This window comes from Micromys minutus (assembly GCF_963924665.1).
Source record: "Micromys minutus genome assembly, chromosome: 8".
In the NCBI taxonomy this organism is placed as follows: Eukaryota; Metazoa; Chordata; class Mammalia; order Rodentia; family Muridae; genus Micromys; species Micromys minutus.
In genome coordinates, this window is record NC_137977.1 from 32688901 (window position 1) to 32708138 (window position 19238).

The 19238-nt window shown below is 39.9% G+C and overlaps 1 protein-coding gene across 1 annotated transcript; it reads right to left on the reverse strand.

Moving 5' to 3' along the window:
- Positions 1-956: 956 nt before the first annotated feature.
- Positions 957-17432, reverse strand: FEM1C (fem-1 homolog C). Its single transcript, XM_080919953.1, has 3 exons — positions 17319-17432; positions 15845-16570; positions 957-5385 (listed from the first exon to the last, which is right to left on the reverse strand). The coding sequence occupies exons 2-3, from the start codon at positions 16386-16388 to the stop codon at positions 4076-4078; spliced, it is 1854 nt and encodes a 617-aa protein (XP_080776079.1). The 5' UTR covers positions 16389-16570; positions 17319-17432; the 3' UTR covers positions 957-4075.
- Positions 17433-19238: the final 1806 nt, after the last annotated feature.

A 19238-nucleotide genomic window follows, 5' to 3' on the forward strand; every position in this document is an offset into this window, starting at 1 on the left:
AGTACATCCCGACTGCATCAACAGAGCCACTTGTCATTAAAGTCTTCTCTAAAGGGACTCACTGGGAAAACAACTAAACTCACATAATAATAAAGCTGCAATTTAATGAGGAAATCTTATTTAAAGGACCCTTTATGGTAAACATAAACATAGCACCTAGGAACCAATTATTCCTCTTAACTCCCAAAGCTCAAACTTCAATACCATTCTACCCAGGACAGATAAAACCATGAAAAATGGCATTGCAAGATACAGCATCTTGTATATTTTGTTCAAACCTTAAAATTCCTTATAAGTTTGGTGCATATGTTTTTAAGCATTTGTGGTGATAAGGACATTAGCTAACACACAGCTGGGAATGGAGACTTAGCGACCAGTGAATGCTCATGCCATGGGTCCAGCACACCAATGATCCAAAAGCGAAAAGCCAGAAACTGGATTCTAATTTATACGAGTTTAGAATTATAAACAACTTTCTAGGTCAATTGAAATCTTATATTAGATATTTAAGATACAGGGAATGGAACTTAAATTATATGGCTTGAAGGAGAAGTACAGAAAACTTACCTTCACTGTACACATATCACTGCACGTTTCTAATAACACCAACTATTAAGGACAAGAACACAACACACATAGAAAAAAACATTGCAGGAAATTAAAATAAATTATAATGATACAAAAAAAAGAGACAAGAATGCTCCTGTGCTCCTCACTGAGTCTTCCCAGTCTTTAGTTCCTATATATTTACCAGGAAAAAAATTATAGTAAACTGCACACAAGTTTACTGTGTTTTATTGACACCTCGGGATCGATAATAAATGGCATGGGTAAGTTCTACTTAGCTGATGTTATCAAACAGGCATTTACTTCCAAACAGGAATCCATTGAAATATGTTTCAAGGTAACATCAAGAATTAAGAGTTAATGAGAGCACACTTGAGTTTGATGCAAATTTAATTTTTATTAAACCTTACAATGCTGTGGCATATCGTTTTTCCATTGTGTGACAATTTATTGGCTGGCATCTGGATACAGTACTTCTTTTAAAAAATACACAATGGGAACCAACAAAAGGAAGAGAAACTAGTTGTTTAGTGATACACAAAGGGAAAAAAGAAAAGGAAAAAGATGGCAAGCAATTCAAGTTTCTTAGTATCTAACTTTAAAGTCGTTCAAGCTCCAAGCAACGGTTCTGTTCTACAGGGTACAAGGTCACTATTCCACACCCCGCCCCTGCTGGGAACCACTTACAGTGATTAACAACCTGTAGGTTCAAGCTGAGGGGTTTTGCTTGACAAGTTGATTTTTTAAAAAGCTAAATTTCCAAATAAGAACCTAAACAAGTTCTCAACGCATAGTAAATGGGCTTTTGAAAAATATTACAAATCACTTCTTTGCCATTGCTTGGCTTCAAAGTCATTAAGGGTACCAAGTTAACTTGCACATCTCGGCTTATGCTTGTTAGACATAAGGACAAAAAATTACATTTTAAAGCCTGTAATTCATTTGCATTTCAAAATGAGACTGGTATTTGAATAAAATAACCACTTCTTTTACAGAAAAGATCAAAATTGTAGAACATCTGAAATTCAGAGGCATTTCTGGAGAAACAATGTTGAGACTGGCACACTAATTCCAGCCAATACTACCATGTGTCCAGTTTAGTTTGATTCAAATGAGTACAATTAGATCACTTCTTCTCCATGGCCAAAACCCCCACAAACATCAGAATTGTATTTTATTCAGTCTCACACTTTTCTGATGAAGCCCCCAACAGCTGTCTCAGGTTGCACTCTTGAACCAACTCATTGTAAAATAAAATCAAGGCTAATTTTGAGCTACTAAACTGCTATTTCAAGAGCTCCCAACAGCATTTCTGCAAAGGGCAACAGAAAAGGGAGAGCCACATCCTCACTGCAATACAGCGCTGCTGTTTCAAGACCAAGTAAGGCCCAGTTTGAAGTTGATATCCTTATTTCAACAGGGCTGTCAATGCCAGTGAACCTGTGAAACTGTGAGCCAGACTCTTCTGGGTAAAGAGAGAAGGCAAGGCATTAAACCCCTAAATTCAAACTGTCATCTTTTACCCAAAAAGTGAAACCAACCAAAGATGACTTGTGAAAATGGTCAAGATAATTTCCTTAAAAAACAAAACAAAACAAAACAAAAAACCCAGTGGCTCACACATAGATAACTCACAACACCCACTAGGGGAAGATGATTTCAAAATATTGTTAGAACATCTAAATGACGTATTATTCTTACATATAGCAGCTCAAATATTTTATCAGACTTGCCCATGGTAAATAAAACATAGTAAAACCTTTTTTTAATCGATGAGTTTCAAGAGCCCACTGATAACGAATCCAGTTTTCCAATGGTTAAATGTAATTTAAAATATAGTAAAATGAGTGAGAATACATTTAAAAAATTAAACCTCAATTTTTTAATGAAAAAGTCTAATGTTCTTTATTACTACCCATTACAAATTTTTACTGAATAAAGATGAATTTCATTATTTGTAATTCTTTAGCTGGCATTTCATCAACCCTCAAAATAAAATGTCATCCCTAAATCCAAGTGACGCAGATCATGCAGCTCACAGAACGGCTGTGCTAATCAGTGAGGAGCGTTTCATCCAGAACAACTCTACATTTCTGTAGGGTATGTACCATTCATTTAAATTCCGAGTGACAGTAAAGTGCTGAGTGATTACCTGAATCTTTTGAATTCTCATTTATCTTCTCCTAAGTCAAAGGAGCCCTTTCTGTGGCATTAACAATAGGAAAGGGGGGCTGGGAGGTTTCAGGGAGGGGAAGAGAACATAAGGAGGCGCTTTCATTAAGGGGACAGAAATCACTGTGCAATGTCGTTTAATAGAGTGACAAATAATTGAGATCAAAGTAATTCATGCACGTTCTTTAAAAGATATACATAAACCTGAAGAAAGAGAGAACACTGTTATTGACCTTTGATCCTATGGCAGTAAACTGCATACTAAAATACCTTAATTATCTTAGATGCCTAGATCTGGCTTGGCAAGCATCATGCCACTGACATGCTCTAGCCTTTTGTAACTACAAGTGGTCTGCAGTTGGATGACTGACAGCTCAGTGTGAGTCATTAGGCTGTGTGATGAAGTCTGAGGTTAAACTGAAGCAGATTCTCTACACCTAGTCACACCATCAGCACAAGCAGGACAACGCTGGAGCAGTATGAAAGGCGGGCCACTCTACAAAGTTCTTCCTTTACTGCATGATCTCCTAAGATGACAGACCTAAATTTCAACTGGGTTAATGAGTTATAACAGATCTGTTTCCCAAATTTAGCATACAAATTTTCTGTGGATGGAAGGAAGAAACCTCAGATGAGAAGTAAAGCAAAAACAAAACATAAAACTGTAAAAAGCTTGAGCTCAAACAGCTCACCGGCAGCTCTAGAGAGCAGCGTGCTCCAAGAGTGCTTTTGTGAACTGTGTAACTTGAGAAAACAGTGTTTGAGTAGAAGTTGACCAACTGCTGCATAGAGAATATGCCAACACACAACAGTCCCAGTTTAAGCCGGTGCATAGAGAAGATAAAGCACTTATGGTAACTGCAAATGGTGAACAAGTCCATAAGGTTTATGACTTAGCATGGACCCAAAAGTTCAGGGAACACTGTAGCAGAAATGGTTTGGGAGAAAGGTGTAATCAGCAAAAATTGAAGACAGAAGTGGGAGCTAGGGGAAGATGACTTTCAATTGTATAAAATTCACAAACTAGTAAAATATAAAGACATCACTGAAAACAGTTAACTCTGTCCCAAACACCCAACAGCAAACAAAATCAGAATGGCCTTTGGCAGACAATTTTAGAAATTTGAATATGACATTACATTTCTCAATAATTCACAACAATATATTATACAGTATAAGTATATTTATATTAAATACTGGGAAACCAATCCTGCAAATTTGATGCTTACAATGCTTTAGCCAATGAGAGCACAATGATATCAAGCTAAATGAATGCTGGTGTTATCACAACTGTTCCCAGCTCGTGCTTTAACAGTGCTGAAGCCCAACCGAATTATCATCTATGAAGTGAAACAAAGGTCTCTAGCTTTTCTGGGATGTTCCCTTTGTAATAGATTCTATGATTCACGATGACACGAGCAGCAAGACACTGCAATGTGGTATGATTTATGGGCTGGATCAAATTTCTAGCTATCTCCTTCTCGTCCAGCAAGTCACTAGCAGTCTGTTTGTGTAAGTTTGTGGCATCAAAATGTGCACCTGATTTAATAAGGAGATTCATGATGTCTGGATGGTTGTTCAGAGCAGCGATATGTAGGGGACTGTTGTCATCAGAGTCTCTGACATTCACATCAGCACCACATTCTATCAGTATCGCAGTAACTTGCAGAGATGGGAACTTACAAACAGGGTACCGCCCTACACATGTAGTATTCTTGTCCACAGCCAGATGCAGAGGGCTGAAGTTATTCTTTCCTCTTGGATGCAGCTTAAGAAACCTGTAGATGGTCTGCTTTTTGAAATGATCCTGTTCTAGAGTACAAGGAACTTTTTCTAATAAGCAAATTAAGTGCAAAATGATGGAAAGAGCCTTATTTAACTGCAATGGGTCTGCTGGACACTGAGTTTGTTTGATAGCTCGCTCAATTTCAAGGACACTTTTGCACAGTATGCCCATGAGATCATCAAATGTAACAGTAGTACCCAGCAAGCCTTTAGCCCTGTCCTGTAGCATAAAAGAGAACAGTTCTGCAAAAGACAGTAAGCTGCTGGCAGTCATTGGGCTTAAAGGGTCCAAATTGCTCTGCTGCATATCCAAAGCATACTTCCATAGGTTGATGCATCGCTTAAAATTTCCAGAGTCGGCGTAGACAGCACCCCTATATCTAATATAGTAAGAGGTGTCGGGATGAGAAGGACCAAGAATACGTTCTCTAATTAACAGCGCTTGCATTCTCATCTCATCAGGATCAGCAATAAGACCTTCTAACTCTTCTGCACTGTTTACCTCCTTGGCATAATCATAAGCCATTATTAGTGTCTGTGGAACTGGTTTACTAATTATATTAGTCCTATCACTGTACCTCATGTTCATTGCCTTTTTCCAGTATTTCAGAGCCCCAAGTAAATCTCTTTTTTTATCTACAAACGTAGCTCCCAGAAGCTCTAAAGCATTAATACGCTCTGTCTTGCTTGTCTGGGCATGGTGTGTAAGAAAATCCACAATGTTAGTGTGACCAGTCACACTTGCTGAAAGAAGAGGAGTCATTCCGTAGCCATCTTTTTCCATCTTGGCACAATACATAAGCAGCATCTTCATGATGTCCAAGCTTCCAGACTCTGCACAATCATGCAGTGCAGTATTGCCTTAAAGAGAGAGGAAAGAACATGCTTTGAAGCAACAGGACCATAACACCCCCATGCCTCCCCCAAAAGTTCAGGCACACCGTAAGACATTGTAATTACAAAGGATAAAAGTTACCTTCAGCACCTAATATTAGTGTCTGATACACAGCAGGGGCTGAAGAAAATACTTACTAAACTCCTGAACAAACAGTAAAGCAAGCACAAAAAGGAGAACAAAACAACACAATACCAGAGCTGCCAGGTAAAAGGTAAAAGGGCCCAATCATCGGCCCCTCAGCACTTTTCATTCATAGTCAAAATTCTGAGATTCTAAACATATTCTCTGATCAATAATGGGTGAAATAAAATTCATAAGTCATTTGTAAACTTCTAGGTCAGTTTTTCCATTTATAACTGGAAAATCTAGTCTTTAGGATCTAAGATTCTTCCACTTGATTCTAGTAGGACAATTTTTTTTTTCAAAATTCTAATTACTGAATAAGTTTTAACTGTTAAAGCCAAAATTTGTAACATTTTTCAAAACACTGCTCTCTTAGGAAAAAAAAGTCCACCAGACCTGAAAAATATGTGGGTAGCATAATATAACCCTTTAAAGGATATATACAAAATCCTCTGAGAATGGGCTAATTCCTGTTATAATTTAATTTCTTAAATATTGATTTAAATGTAGTTAATGTCCTAACACTGTCTCATCATCCATCACATGAATTAAAACCCAACAAAAAGGTACTGGCATGTTATTAACAGCCATGACATAATCATCATAAGGGCAATATTAACCATTTGATTGATGTTCGGAAGCAAAGCCACCATGCAGATCTTTGGTGTGGATATACAATGTTCAATGAAGTGTTTATAATGCATCATTCTGGACATATTTATAGAATGCTACCAAAGCAGGTTAAAACTGCCATTCTCAGAAAGAACTTAGTCCCAAGATTAGCCTCAGACTGGCATCTGGAAACTTGTTCTCTACACCAGCATAATCCCTAAATGATAGAGGTTTACTGTGTTAAACTGTAGTTTATGAAGTTTATGGTGAATGGTTGGCTTCTGTTTGGGAGTATAAAATTTGGGATATGGTTGGGCAAAACATACCCGTGTGACCCAGTCTGTCCTGGGTTTCCCTATGCCAAAATACTGTTTTTTTATTACTGAGGAAGAGTCCACTTCATGAAAGGAGGAAGCATGAAGAGGCCTACATATGCTCCTCTAGGCCTCACCCTTGACCCTGTGATTAGCTGTGTTTCCTTATGGTATCACTATAATAAATCTTACCTATGAGTACTATTCTAGTGAGTCACCTTCAAAAAGCAGAGTTCTTTTTGGGACCTGCAACATAATTACGTACACCAACCAGGAAGTGATTTGAAGGTGAATACTTTAGAATTTAAGTTGGGGGTTGGAGGAACCACAGAGTAGTAAGTAAAGATCAGTAAGTAAAGTTCTTGCCAACCATGTGTGAAGATCTGAGTATGAATCTTCAGAAACCATGTAAATCTCAGCACAGTAGTGTAAGCCTGAAATCCCAGTGTTTCTACACTAAGATGGGAAGTGAAAACAGAACTCCAGGAAGCTTGTGGACCAACTAGCCTGGCATATACTGAACATATATACACCAAAAACAACAACAAACTACAGAGACCCTACAAACTCATGAGCCATGGTATGCACACACAGGTGTAAACACAGGCAAATACATGTACACAGAAAGAAAAAAAAACATTAGTGCTTTGCACCAGGTGTAGTGGCTCATGCCTTTAAAACCCAGGAGCTGGGAGGCAGAGGCAGGCAGATCAATGAATTCAAGGTCACCCTGTTCTACAGAGTGAGCTCTAGGATAGCCAGGGCTGTTATACCAAGAACCCATCTCAAAAAACAAAACAAGAAAAGATAGTTTTACAAGTAACAACACTTGCTGCCAATCCTGATGAGTTCTATCCCTGGGTCCTACAGGGGTGAAGTTGGTTTCTCACCTCCACATACAATTCATGGCACACACCCCCACCCCAACTAATAAGTAACTGTCATTAAAATAAATTTTTTTACGTTGTTATATACAAGGAACTTTGAAACATTTCATTAGTTGATCTTATTTTCTTTCCCACAACATCTTTAAGTATTATACAATTATTTAGAATCTGTTTATTGTCTCAGATTTCAATGATCTACAATAAAGTATTTTCAACCACCCAAGGCACACAGATTCTGATTACTGATTGCCGTTTGTTTCAAATTTCAATTAAGTAAAAATGACCACTACTCTAAGTACATTTTTAAAACATTCCAAATTACTCTGAAGTGAGAATCTCTACTATTTTCATTTTCCCCCAAAATAGATATAAATTAAAAACAATCAAAAAACCAAACCAGAAGAAACAGCTTAAGTGCCATTTACAAGGAAGCGTGTTTGATCCCCAGAACCTTACAGAGAGAAGGCTGGCTGTGGTGGAGCTCATCTGCATGTCCAGCACAAGGCGGGGAAAAATTAAGTCCATTCTTGGGGCTTGCTGTCCAGCCAGCCCAGCCCAGCCCAGCCCAGCCCAGCCCAGATGACACCTTCAAAGCTAAGGAGAGACCTTGTCTCCAAAAATAAGGAGGGCACATGTATTAGGGTTTAATAAGGGAGTGTGTGTGTATGTGTGTGTGTGCGTGCGCGCGTGTGTAAACTAAGTTCAAAGAGAAAAGCATTAAACCCAGAAGGTTCCATTCAATCTCTTTTAGAAAGCAGCAAGATCAAAAGCAGCAAACTTGTTGCCACAAAACAAAACAAAAAAGCTGAGACACAGAATCTCAGTGAAAAATCGCTAACAGAAAAGAACTCCCAGGTTGTTTTTCTAGATTCACATCATGAATAAATGAAAATAACAAACACTGTCGGATGAAACAGAAAACTAAAATATTTGTTACTAGGAAAAGCCAAAATATCTCTTAATATCTTTTTAAAAAATATTTTAAGCAAAAGAAATAAATAATGGAAACCAGGAGACATGAACACACGTACATAAAAAAAGGAGAAATCTATATCAATATAGGTTTCTCAACCATATTGTGTGAGCTTGAAATACTACATATGGAAATAAAATAGTTTTCAAGTACAGCACAGAGATAGGGAGAACACCCGCAGCGAGTCTAAGGTCGCACTGTTGGACGTGAGTAGAAATATTAGCCAAAGTCATATTAAACAATGGGAAGGAACCACTACAAAAACAGTACAAGGATATACATGCAACTATTCTTTTCATAAATTATAAAATGACAAAAAGAAGTAAAGGATAATCCAAAGGGTAAAAACAAAAAAATCCCCATAAAACAAACTAGCAAACAACAAATAAACAAAAAAACACCAACAGGGAAAACCTAAAAGGAGCCAGATGAAAGAAAATCCAACTATAAGAATATGTGCTATTAAATGGAAATGAAAAAGATTTTTCCCAAAGATACATGGAATATACAAATACTGACCATAATCTAGGCCATAAAGCAAGTTTTAAAGAGTATCAAAAGACTGACATAAAGCTTTCCAATGATGGTCCTTGCCTTTAACCCCAGCACTTTGGTTAAGTGATCACAGGTGCACTATGGGAAGCAGAATCTACATGACAGAACCATGACCGTCTTCTCTGGCCTTGCTTCTCAGCATCTCTGGTAAGAGTCTAACCTAGAATCTAGCAAAATCCACAATATTTTAGGATTCATAGGTCATAAAGTTATTGTCTTAACCTCTGAACTCTGCCACAAACCATAAAAGAATCCAGAGGCTGCAGCATCAGGAAGGCTGAGAACCACTGGTCTGCATCCTACTGTTTTTGCCCATTCAGCAGTTGATGAACACTTCACTATTTTATTTTCAGCTTTATGAGTGATGTCTTTATTGGCATTCATATAAAAATTCCATGGGTATGTATTTTCATTTCTCTCAGGCTGTGTTCCTAGGAATTGAAATAGGGTTACAGAGGTCACTGTTTAACTTTTGAGGAAGTAGCAGGCTGTTTTTTCAGAGCAGTTGCATAGTTTATATTCCTCAGAATATAGGAGGGGCCTAATTTTTCTGTACTCATCAACACTTGTTCTGCTCAAATATACCCACTCATTCTAGAATTGTGATTTTGGTTCATGGTTTCCTGTGGCTAATGATGTCTAGTATCTATTCACATGCTTAACTGATGTATTGTTTGCCATTTCTGTATCTTAGTGTCTTCTCTTTTTTTGTATTGTTTTACAATTGAGTTATTTATCCTTTCTATTATTTAAAGAGTTTATATATTTGGTATACAAGTCATATATATATATATATATATATATACACACACACACACATATATACATACATACATATATATATACACACACAAGCATTTTTCTTGTTTTTATGGATCATTTTTTTATATTTTGAGGTATTATTTATAGCAATTTGAATTATTCTGCAGATTTTAAAGAGTGTCCATTGTAGATCAGTTACATAATATTTGACTTAAACAAAATAAGTGCTTATTACATTTTATTTATTTTGTATAAATGTGTATGTGTGGGCTCACAGATACCACAGCACATGTATGGTGGTCAGAGATAAAGTTACAGGGTTTACTAAAGTTGTTTATGGCTTAAGAACTTTTCCAAGGATGAAAATTGTGACCTAATTATAATATATATTTCCACTTCAGATCATTCAAATTTAGACTAAATAGCAGGACACAGTGGGACACATGTGCCTGTGATCCTTTTATTTTGATGTAGGATGTTTGGTAGTATGTTGATAGCATTTTTGCTTAAGCATTGTATTCTATTCAGATAGGGGAATTATAGGTCTGTATCACCAGACAGGACTCAGTACAGAGAATTCTTGAGCTTTAAACTAGTTCTTATGCAGAGTACTGATATAGTTTGGATTACTGACTTTAAGAAACATATTGACTTTATTGTTTGGCTAAAACTTTCATATATCATTATGAATTCTTTTATATTCTTGCTATCAGTTAATTATAAGAGTCTTTAAAATGCGCCCACGAAGTACTTCTTAAGAAATATTATCATAAGTGCATTATAGGTTCCTGATCTTAATATCTGCATCAAAAGCATTCCACTTTAGATGGATACTATTCATTCTTTTAAATTTTCTTTGTTCTGTTTTTGAAGTTATATAGCTGAAGGTTAACATAATCGCATCACATTAACTTTATAAAGAAAGTCTTTGAGTTGGCTTAATATGCCATATCTTAGGCTTTCACTGCTGTGAAGAGTCATTTCACTGGACTGACTTACAGTTTCAGAGGTTCAGTCCATTATCATGGCAGGAAGCATGGCAGGGTCCAGGGAGACATAGTGCTGATTAATGAATACATCTTGATCCCAGGGCAGTCCGGAAGAGATGGTCTTCCCTGCTGGGTGAAGCCTCAGTAGGGCGGGACCTCCAAGGCCACACCTACTTCTAGTGCCACTCCCCATAAGCCAAACACTCAAACTGGAGTCTATTTTGCTTTCTATTTTCCTTAAAGGTAAATTCATGAAATCTCAGTGTCAAACACCTTTATTTTACTTTAGAATGCTTGGAAGTATTTATGTTTTAAACATTGTATTCTATTTTTTGTTGTTTCTTACTTTGAAGGTAGGAGACATAATAAGGTAACCTTGCTAAGAAAAAATCCCAGTCATTATATTGTGAGGATATTTTAAGAACCATAAAATGTAGTAAAGTTTTAAGTTGAATATATAGTAATTGGTATATATTGTTTAAAATCAGTGATGATTAGCTGTCAAAAGCATGGTCTTTGGCATAGAATTTAACACACATGACTAGAAAGAACATAATGACTTGACCTCTAAGTTTGGGTAAAATTTTTTACAAAATACTTAACATTTAAATGACTGGTAGTTAATTTAACAAACCGTTGTCTACTATGAAGAGTTTTTCTATAGACCAGTCTCAGTCTGAAATAGTTGTTCTCTCTCTTTTTTTTTTTCTTTTTTTCTTTTTCTTTTTCTTTTTTTCTTTTTCTTTTTCTTTTTCTTTTTCTCTTGGCAGGGGACTCACTGTAGCTGGTTGGCTGTCCTGGAACTCCTTGAACTCACAGAGGTTCACCTGCCTTTCCTTTCAATGTGCTAGGATTAAAGGCGTCAGCCACTGCTCTGTCTTTCATTAACTTTTTTTTCTGAAAGTTTGTAAACAGGAAAAAATGTTTCATTAGCTAGAAAGAGAAATCAAATTAAGGGCTGGAGAGGTGGCTCACTGGTTAAGAAGAGCACTGACTGCTCTCCCAGAGGTTCTGAGTTCAATTCCCAGCAACCACATGGTGGCTCACAACCATCTGTAATGGGATCTGATGCCCTCTTCTGGTGTGTCTGAAAGACAGCTACAGTGTTCTCATATAAATAAAATACATAAATCTTTTTTAAAAAGGAAATCAAATTTAAAAATTATTTCTGAATACAGTAAAAATGGAACTTACTACTTTTTTCTTACCCTTCCAAATTTTAGTCTTTTATACAATGTATTTTGATTATCTATCCTTATTATTAGACAATCCTCAACATATCCCCCATCCTTTCATGCTCTCTCTCCCCTTTCTTTCCTCTCTTCATTATTCAGTTAGTGCTGGCTGCTGGAGTGTGTAAGGACTGGGAAAGACTGAGAAATCTCATAAGAAAGGGAAATGGAATAGCCATGGATGGATGGATGGGATGGCTAGAAGAGGAGGATGAAGTCAAGAGGGAGGGGGAGAAGAGGATGAGGGAGGGACTATGAGGAAAGACAGCTGAAATTAAGGGCTATTTACAGGGTAGTATGGAAACTGCAAATACAGCAGAAGCTTCCTAAAATATATACAAAAATGAAGAACTAAATAAAATACCCAAATAATGGGGGAAAGAGAGCCCAATCTGACCATCTCTTGTCACCAAATGAAACTTCTAGTACTGGAATTGAGTAACACCTAATTGAGTTGTTGGTCAAAGGGAGTCCATGGGAACCCCCAAACAAACCATGCTGTTGCTAAGAATGTAGGTTGCTCACCACAAACTGATGGCAAGACCCCATTGCTGAAGACAACATCCACACAACTCACTGAATGTGAAGAAGGCAAGCTGGTGCCTATAGAGCCTGCACCCCTATGTTCTAGCATCTTTAATACAGCACCCTACCAAAGGAGAAATGCAAAAACTAAGCAAACCACTAAGGAGCTTGATCAGAAATAGTGTCCTGCCTGCAAGATGCTAGTGACATGGTGTCACAAAGCCTTGTGGGACTAACCAATATCTGATTTGGCTTAAGGTCCACCCCATGTGATGGAACCCACAACTGACAATGCTTGGATGACCAACACCCGAGACTGGATGGATAGTACAGGAAGCTAGGGTAAGACCAAATACTGTCCTAACAAGCAAGCAAACAAATGACTCCTAACAACATTCAGATATACTATAGATCAATGCCTTGCTCAGCTGTCATCAGAGGAGCTTATTCTGCATCAGCTGCAAAGAAATAAAGATAACCATAACCAGACATGTTGCAGTTTCGAGACCTTGGAACACACAGCTCTAAATGGAATGTCTCCATCCAATCCTTCCCCCCAGAGCTCCCGGAGCACCAAGGAAGAGTAGGCACAAAGAGTTTAAGAGACAGAGGGGTTGGTGGACAAGCAAAAAAACAAAGCCCTCTAAATCAATATGGCTGACACACGTATGAACTCAAGAGACTGAGGCAGCATGAAATGACCTTGCACAGGTCTGCACCAGGCCATGCACATACATATTATTATGACTTTCAGTTTAGTGTTTTTATGGGATTTCCTGAGCAAGTAGGTCTGTTTCCTTTGCCTTTTCTTGGGCTCTTTTCTTTGTTCATTTTTGTTTAATTCCAATGTGTTAGTTTTATCAGAGTATGGTATAATATAATATGGAATAGTAGAATAATATAGTGTACAGCATATTCCCTTAGAAATCCGTTTGTTTTCTAATAAGGGGAGTAGATCTAGATGGGAGGGAGGTGGGAAAGAACTGGTAGGAGTAAAAGGGAAATCATAATTGGAAAGTATTATGTGAGAAAAAGCTTATTTTTAATAAAAGGAAAAAATATTAAAGAAAATAAAGATACTGTATATCCTGTAGTATCAACTATTCAGCCAAGATTTACTTATTTTTGTAAAAATGACCAAACACATCTATTTCATTAATGTATAAAAAGAAAAAAAAAAGTATTCAGTTCTTGAAATTAAGGAGCTATGGTTAAAATTAAAAACTTACTAATTTAAAAAACAGGTTATAGGATAAGATATAAAATAAAACTGCATTCTCATATCTGTACATAATTTAGAACTATCTCTGGAAAGATTGCATGAGTACCAGGATTTTTAAAAATAGCCTTACATTTGCTAAAAAACTTCAAGAAAAAAATCTTAAGGGTCTTGTTTCATTTTCATAAGCCCCTTTCAAAAAAGATATAATCCTCACAAGTGTGCTAATACACAATTTTCTTCAAGAATATTCACAGTAGCAGAGTCCTACATCAACTAATTATATACATTCAGTGAAAAATTGTATCAAACAAGAATGAGCTAGCCTGTTTGCTAGGCTTCAGTGACATAGTCTAGGATTAAGACACATGAGTGTAGCCAGGCTTTGGCTACTTTACTGATTCCTTTTTCCACCACCCTTCTCCAATCCAGTTCCAACTTCCCAACACTAGGTAGGAGAAAAAGAAGGCTAGAGGAGAAAGGGGGCATGGATATTGTTAAACTACTTCCTGCGGATTTGGGGAGTTGAGTTACTTGGGGCAAGTCTGATCTTCATTATCAGGATATCCAATTTCTTCTTGTCTCTTTCCCCATGACCACTTGACAAAATGCAACAAACCACAACCAGCAGCAGGAGGAGGAAGAAGAATAAGAGGAGCAGCAGGAGCAGCAGCAACAGCAACCACAACCCCTTTTGGGGCTCTAGCAGTTATATACCCTTTCAAGAGTCCCCAGAATTCCAAATGTCATATATTTCCAGAAACTATCTGCAGCTGGCAAAATCTCACCCCTGCTAGAGCATGAGGCAAATCATAGCTGCTGTGGATAATCTAAAGCAGTCCCATATCCCACACCTGGGATTAAAACAAAAACATTTCTAAAACAATTCTGTATTTTTAAAGAAACCACAATTCTCACTACACCTGAGCCTATACACAGACACACAAACACAAGCACATACATTTACACATACATATACATACACACATACAAGGTGGGGTGTCACCTAACAGCCAAGGCAAAGCAGGAAGAGTGCACAGTTCATCTCTAAAAGAAAGATACAAACTATAAAAATGGTGACCAAAGTCTAGAATGCAGGGATAAGACTTAGTTTTCATCGTAAACAAAGCAAGACAATTTGCTCAATATGTTTGAAATAAAGACTCTTATGCTATTATTTTTTTAAGATTTATTTTACACACACACACACACACACACACGCACGCACACGCACACGCACACACACACACACACACACACACACACACACACGAACACTGTGGCTGTCTTCAGAAACACCAGAAGAGGGCATCAGATACCATTACAGATCGTTCTGAGCCACCACGTGGTTGCTGGGAATTGAACTCAGACCCTATGGAAGAACATTCAGTGCTCTTAACTGAGCCATCTCTCCAGCCCCAATTCTTAAATCTTAACAGCTTTTTTAAAGCTAAGTAGTGAATTGTTTTACTGTTCTGCAGATTTACTTCAGGTCTTCAGATTATCAAAATTGTGCTGAGAATGCCTCTATTAAAGATTGAAAGAATTCCTAAACTATCACTACTACCTTTAGTATCTTACAATCTTGAAAGTTACACTGAACTGTAAACCCAAGCTCTTCCTGACAAAGGTCCTTAAATTGTTGCCCACAAATCCACACTGGTTTGACCTAGTCCCTATTTAGCTTCTTAAGCCCTGATCAAGTCTTGAAAATTCATTTTCTGTCTTGCTACACTTAATATATGTTCTTCATAAAAGGATTTTCTGTTAGCCTCAAGTAAGTGGACTCAGGGACCACGTTTCCCCTTCAGATTTAATCCTTTCAAGGCAGTATGGTTTAGCTTTCTATGACAGAGTACAAACAGAATGCCTACCTAGAATAAATAAGACAGTGACTCACTACTCCAAAGTGACTTTTAAAAAACAATGTATTTCACTATACTCCCAAAGGGATCAAATTGTAACCAGGAGGTTCAGCTCCCTGCCACTAATATGCTCTGTAACTTCAGGGAAGAGAGAAAATGCTGCTGAAGATAGTGACTGGAATAGTTTATCACATATGTTTAACGCACTATCAAGTATCAGAGTCAAGGTAATACTGGAAGGGTTACCTAGTAAACACAGGTCTGTTAAGGAAGGCCTAATCAACAACAACGCTACAAATGTTACCAAACTTCCTGAAAATTAGAGGCAGTCACTTAAAACAAAAGAAAAAACAAAGTTGAACTCACCTTTAACACTTTTTCTATTAACATCTGCCCCCTTTTCAAGTAAATACTGAGCAATCTCTTTGTGTCCTTTGTAGCATGAAATCATTAAGCATGTATGCCCATGTCGGTTGGACACTTCCAAATCGGCTTTGTGTTCTACAAGATATTTTACTATTTCCAAATGGCCATCGAAGCACGCGGCTCGAAGAGGAGTTGAGTTGGTTAAAGTCGTGTTGTTGACAGATGCTCCATGATTTAACAAAGACTGGACAACCTTCAGATGTCCTGCTGCAGAAGCGGCCCATAAAGGGGGGGCCCCCTCGATAGTTTCCCCGTCGAAATTGACAGAGCCCCCGACTTCTATGGAAGCACTGCACTGCTCTAGAAGGAATTCTACCATGTCGAGGTGTCCATACCTAGCAGCCATCAAGAGTGGCGTGGCCCCATTTGTTTTTTCCGAGATCAAGGAGGAAACCTCCGCTTTAGATTTGCTTGCCAGCAACTTGGTGAGGAGCCGGAGTTTGCCATCGCGCGCTGCATTGAACACCGCTGTTTTTAGATCCATTTATGTCCAGTCGAGGCTAAGCTTTATTTATCCGTCCGTCAGAGCTCCAGTTTAACTCTCCACGCAGGCAGGTAACAGGAGCCAAAGTTCAATGTTAGTCACTGCGACCCAGAATGGACATAAAACCCAGAAAGTATGTTCTGTACTATCACATTCCAACATCGAAGAACCAGAACACCAAACTAGAGAATTAAAAGAAGAAGAAGAAGAAGTTTTAGGATTTTCCATACAAGTAAAGGCAAAAACACGATTTGGGCTTCCCTGTTTAATAATCTTGTGGGCGGGGACAAAAAGGAAAAAATACCGTACTAGGAACGATTCTCCCCCTTCCCCCAAAAGAGGTGCGAAAGGAAAATACAAAAGGGTTCACACGGAGACCTTAATGTTTCGAAAGGCATTTCCTCCCAAAGTGCGGGAAATGAAACACTACAGGTAACTGGTTTCCTCCTGCCCGGCTCCAGCCAGCCCAGCTTTGTTCTGGTTTTGCCTCGCACACGCCCAGCGAGTAACCGAAACGGGCAGGAGACGCGGCGGGTTCAGAAATGTTTCTTTCTTGCATCTGCAGAGAACTCGCCAAGGGCGCGAGGCAGGAAGGCCTCATTGTGGCCAGGATGGGTTTCGACGAGGAACAAAAAGGTCAGACGCACCAACTCTCGGCCTGCTCACGCTAAGACCTCGCCGGAAAGGCTTTCTTCGCTTCAAACTACGCGAGGCGCTCAGGAAATCCGGCCGCCTTCCAGCCTTTAACTTCCCCAGCCGCCCCGTGCTCCGCGGCCACAACCGCCCTCCGTCACCTTCGCCTCCAACCCTTCCAGCCGCCCGCCTGCCCTGGGTCCCGCGGCCCACACGACCCCGCCAGCCGCCATCTGCCCGGCCGCCCTCCTCACGCCCAGGCCTCCCCGCCGGGCCCCAGGCCTCGGCCATCACTACCTGTGGTCTGCTGCTCCGGTTCCGGCCGCCCCTTCAAATGGAAACCGTTGTCCCTGTCGCCCGGGATGCCCTACTCCGCCTGCGGCTGCACAGCTCCTCCATGCCCCGCGCCCCACAGGAATGAATCCGGCCGCGCTGCTCGCTCCGCCCCGCCCCGCGGAGCCGTCTGCACCCTCCCTCCCAGGCGGTTCGCGTTGCAGCAGCTGCCGCGGCGGATGGTGTAATGGGCTGCAGGCCCGGGGGCCGGACGAGCCAGTTCACTGCTTCACATTACTGACGCCGCAGCCGCGCCATTGGGTCGAGGGAGGGCGGCGGCCGCCGCCAGCAACCGCCTAGGGGCGGGGCAGGGCAGGGCGGCGGGGGCGGGGCAGCAGGGAGGGGGGGCGGGCCCCGCTCGAGCTTCAAGAAGGATGCGCCTGCGTACTAAGGGAGAGGCGGGGCGCCGTATGAGGAGGCGGGGCCTGGGAGAGCGCCCTGGAAAATGCGCCTGCGTGCTACGGAAAGGGCGGAGTTCCTTGGGACGGGGTGGAGCCTAAGAGGGCTACCCAAAAGACGCGCCTGCGTGGTATTGAGGGGGCGGAGCAGCCTGAAAGGCTGGTGGGTTCAGAAAGAGAGCGCCAAGGAGAATGCGCCTGCGTGATGCGGGAGAGGCGGGGCATCCTACTTGGAGGCGAAGGCGGGAGGGGAGGACGCGCCTGCGTGCTACGGGTAGGGGAGGGTCATGTCGTCTACCTTCTAGGTAGACTTCCTGACTGTGAAGTTGTGAGAATCTCGCGCGCTCAAGTCTTTTCCCGTTTCCCCACAGCGCTCTCCGGTGGTCTCGGAAGCGCCCAATTTTACTATCCCTCACCAGAAAAACATCGCATTCATTCCTTCTGTCCTTCCATGAATGAGGTTAGACCGAGCTCCAAACAAACATCTCGGAAAATGAAACTCGTTTTGGAGCTTGCTAAACGTGGTGCTTTTTAACGGCCGCTGAAAGACATGAATACTATATAAGAAGACGGGCGAAAATCAATTAGGTCGGAAATTAAAGCTAAAGAATGAAAGAAAGCTAATAAGCCTGGGAGAAGGAAACAAATTAACTGCGCGCAGCAGAAAACAAGCTTACAGTATTAATGAGGTTAAAACCTGGTGCCTATGGTATTAAACTAGGTTGAGAAGTGTTTCAACTTTATCTTAAGAAGCAATGAATAATGGGAAAACAGGTTGTGAACCTCCCCAACACTATTTGGCCAGACCTTAAACCCATACACTTCCTTATAGCACCACTGGGAAAGAGAAAATACCAGAGGAGATAGACTGAACTTTGTCATCAACGTAAACTTCATCGCAAGAAACTAAGCAAAACTAAAAGCTCTTTTAAAAAAGTCAACCTAGTTCTTACATAGTCACCTGTTATCCAGAACTTTGTGCCTTCACATGATCAATCATGATTTGCATGTACACTTTAATTTTTTCCTTTATCATATTCTGAACATTTCTCATGCTTTCGCCCCCTTTTTTTAAAAATCTTTTTGACATTTTTAACACACATATGAAAAATGAGGACCTAGGTATGGTTGGGGAGAGCAGCTTTATTATCAGTATAAGAGCACAGCCAGAGGCATCTGGAATGTTCCATACCAAACGGACCCACTAGAAACAGGTTGATGGAGGGAGGGGGGTAAATAGACCAAGAGAGGAGCTGATGAACAAGAGAGAAACGAGAGAGAGAGAGAGAGAGAGAGAGAGAGAGAGAGAGAGAGAGAGAGAGAGAGAGAGAAGAATCCAGATAGCATGTGACCTGATGACTGAGTTATATAGGAATCAGACGCTGGGAAAAGGTAAGCCTAGCCCCTGGGCTAGAGAGGTTTACATTAGGATAGGGTAGGGGTGAGAAGTCCTGAAAGGAACCACAGATACTGAGTAAGACTTGGC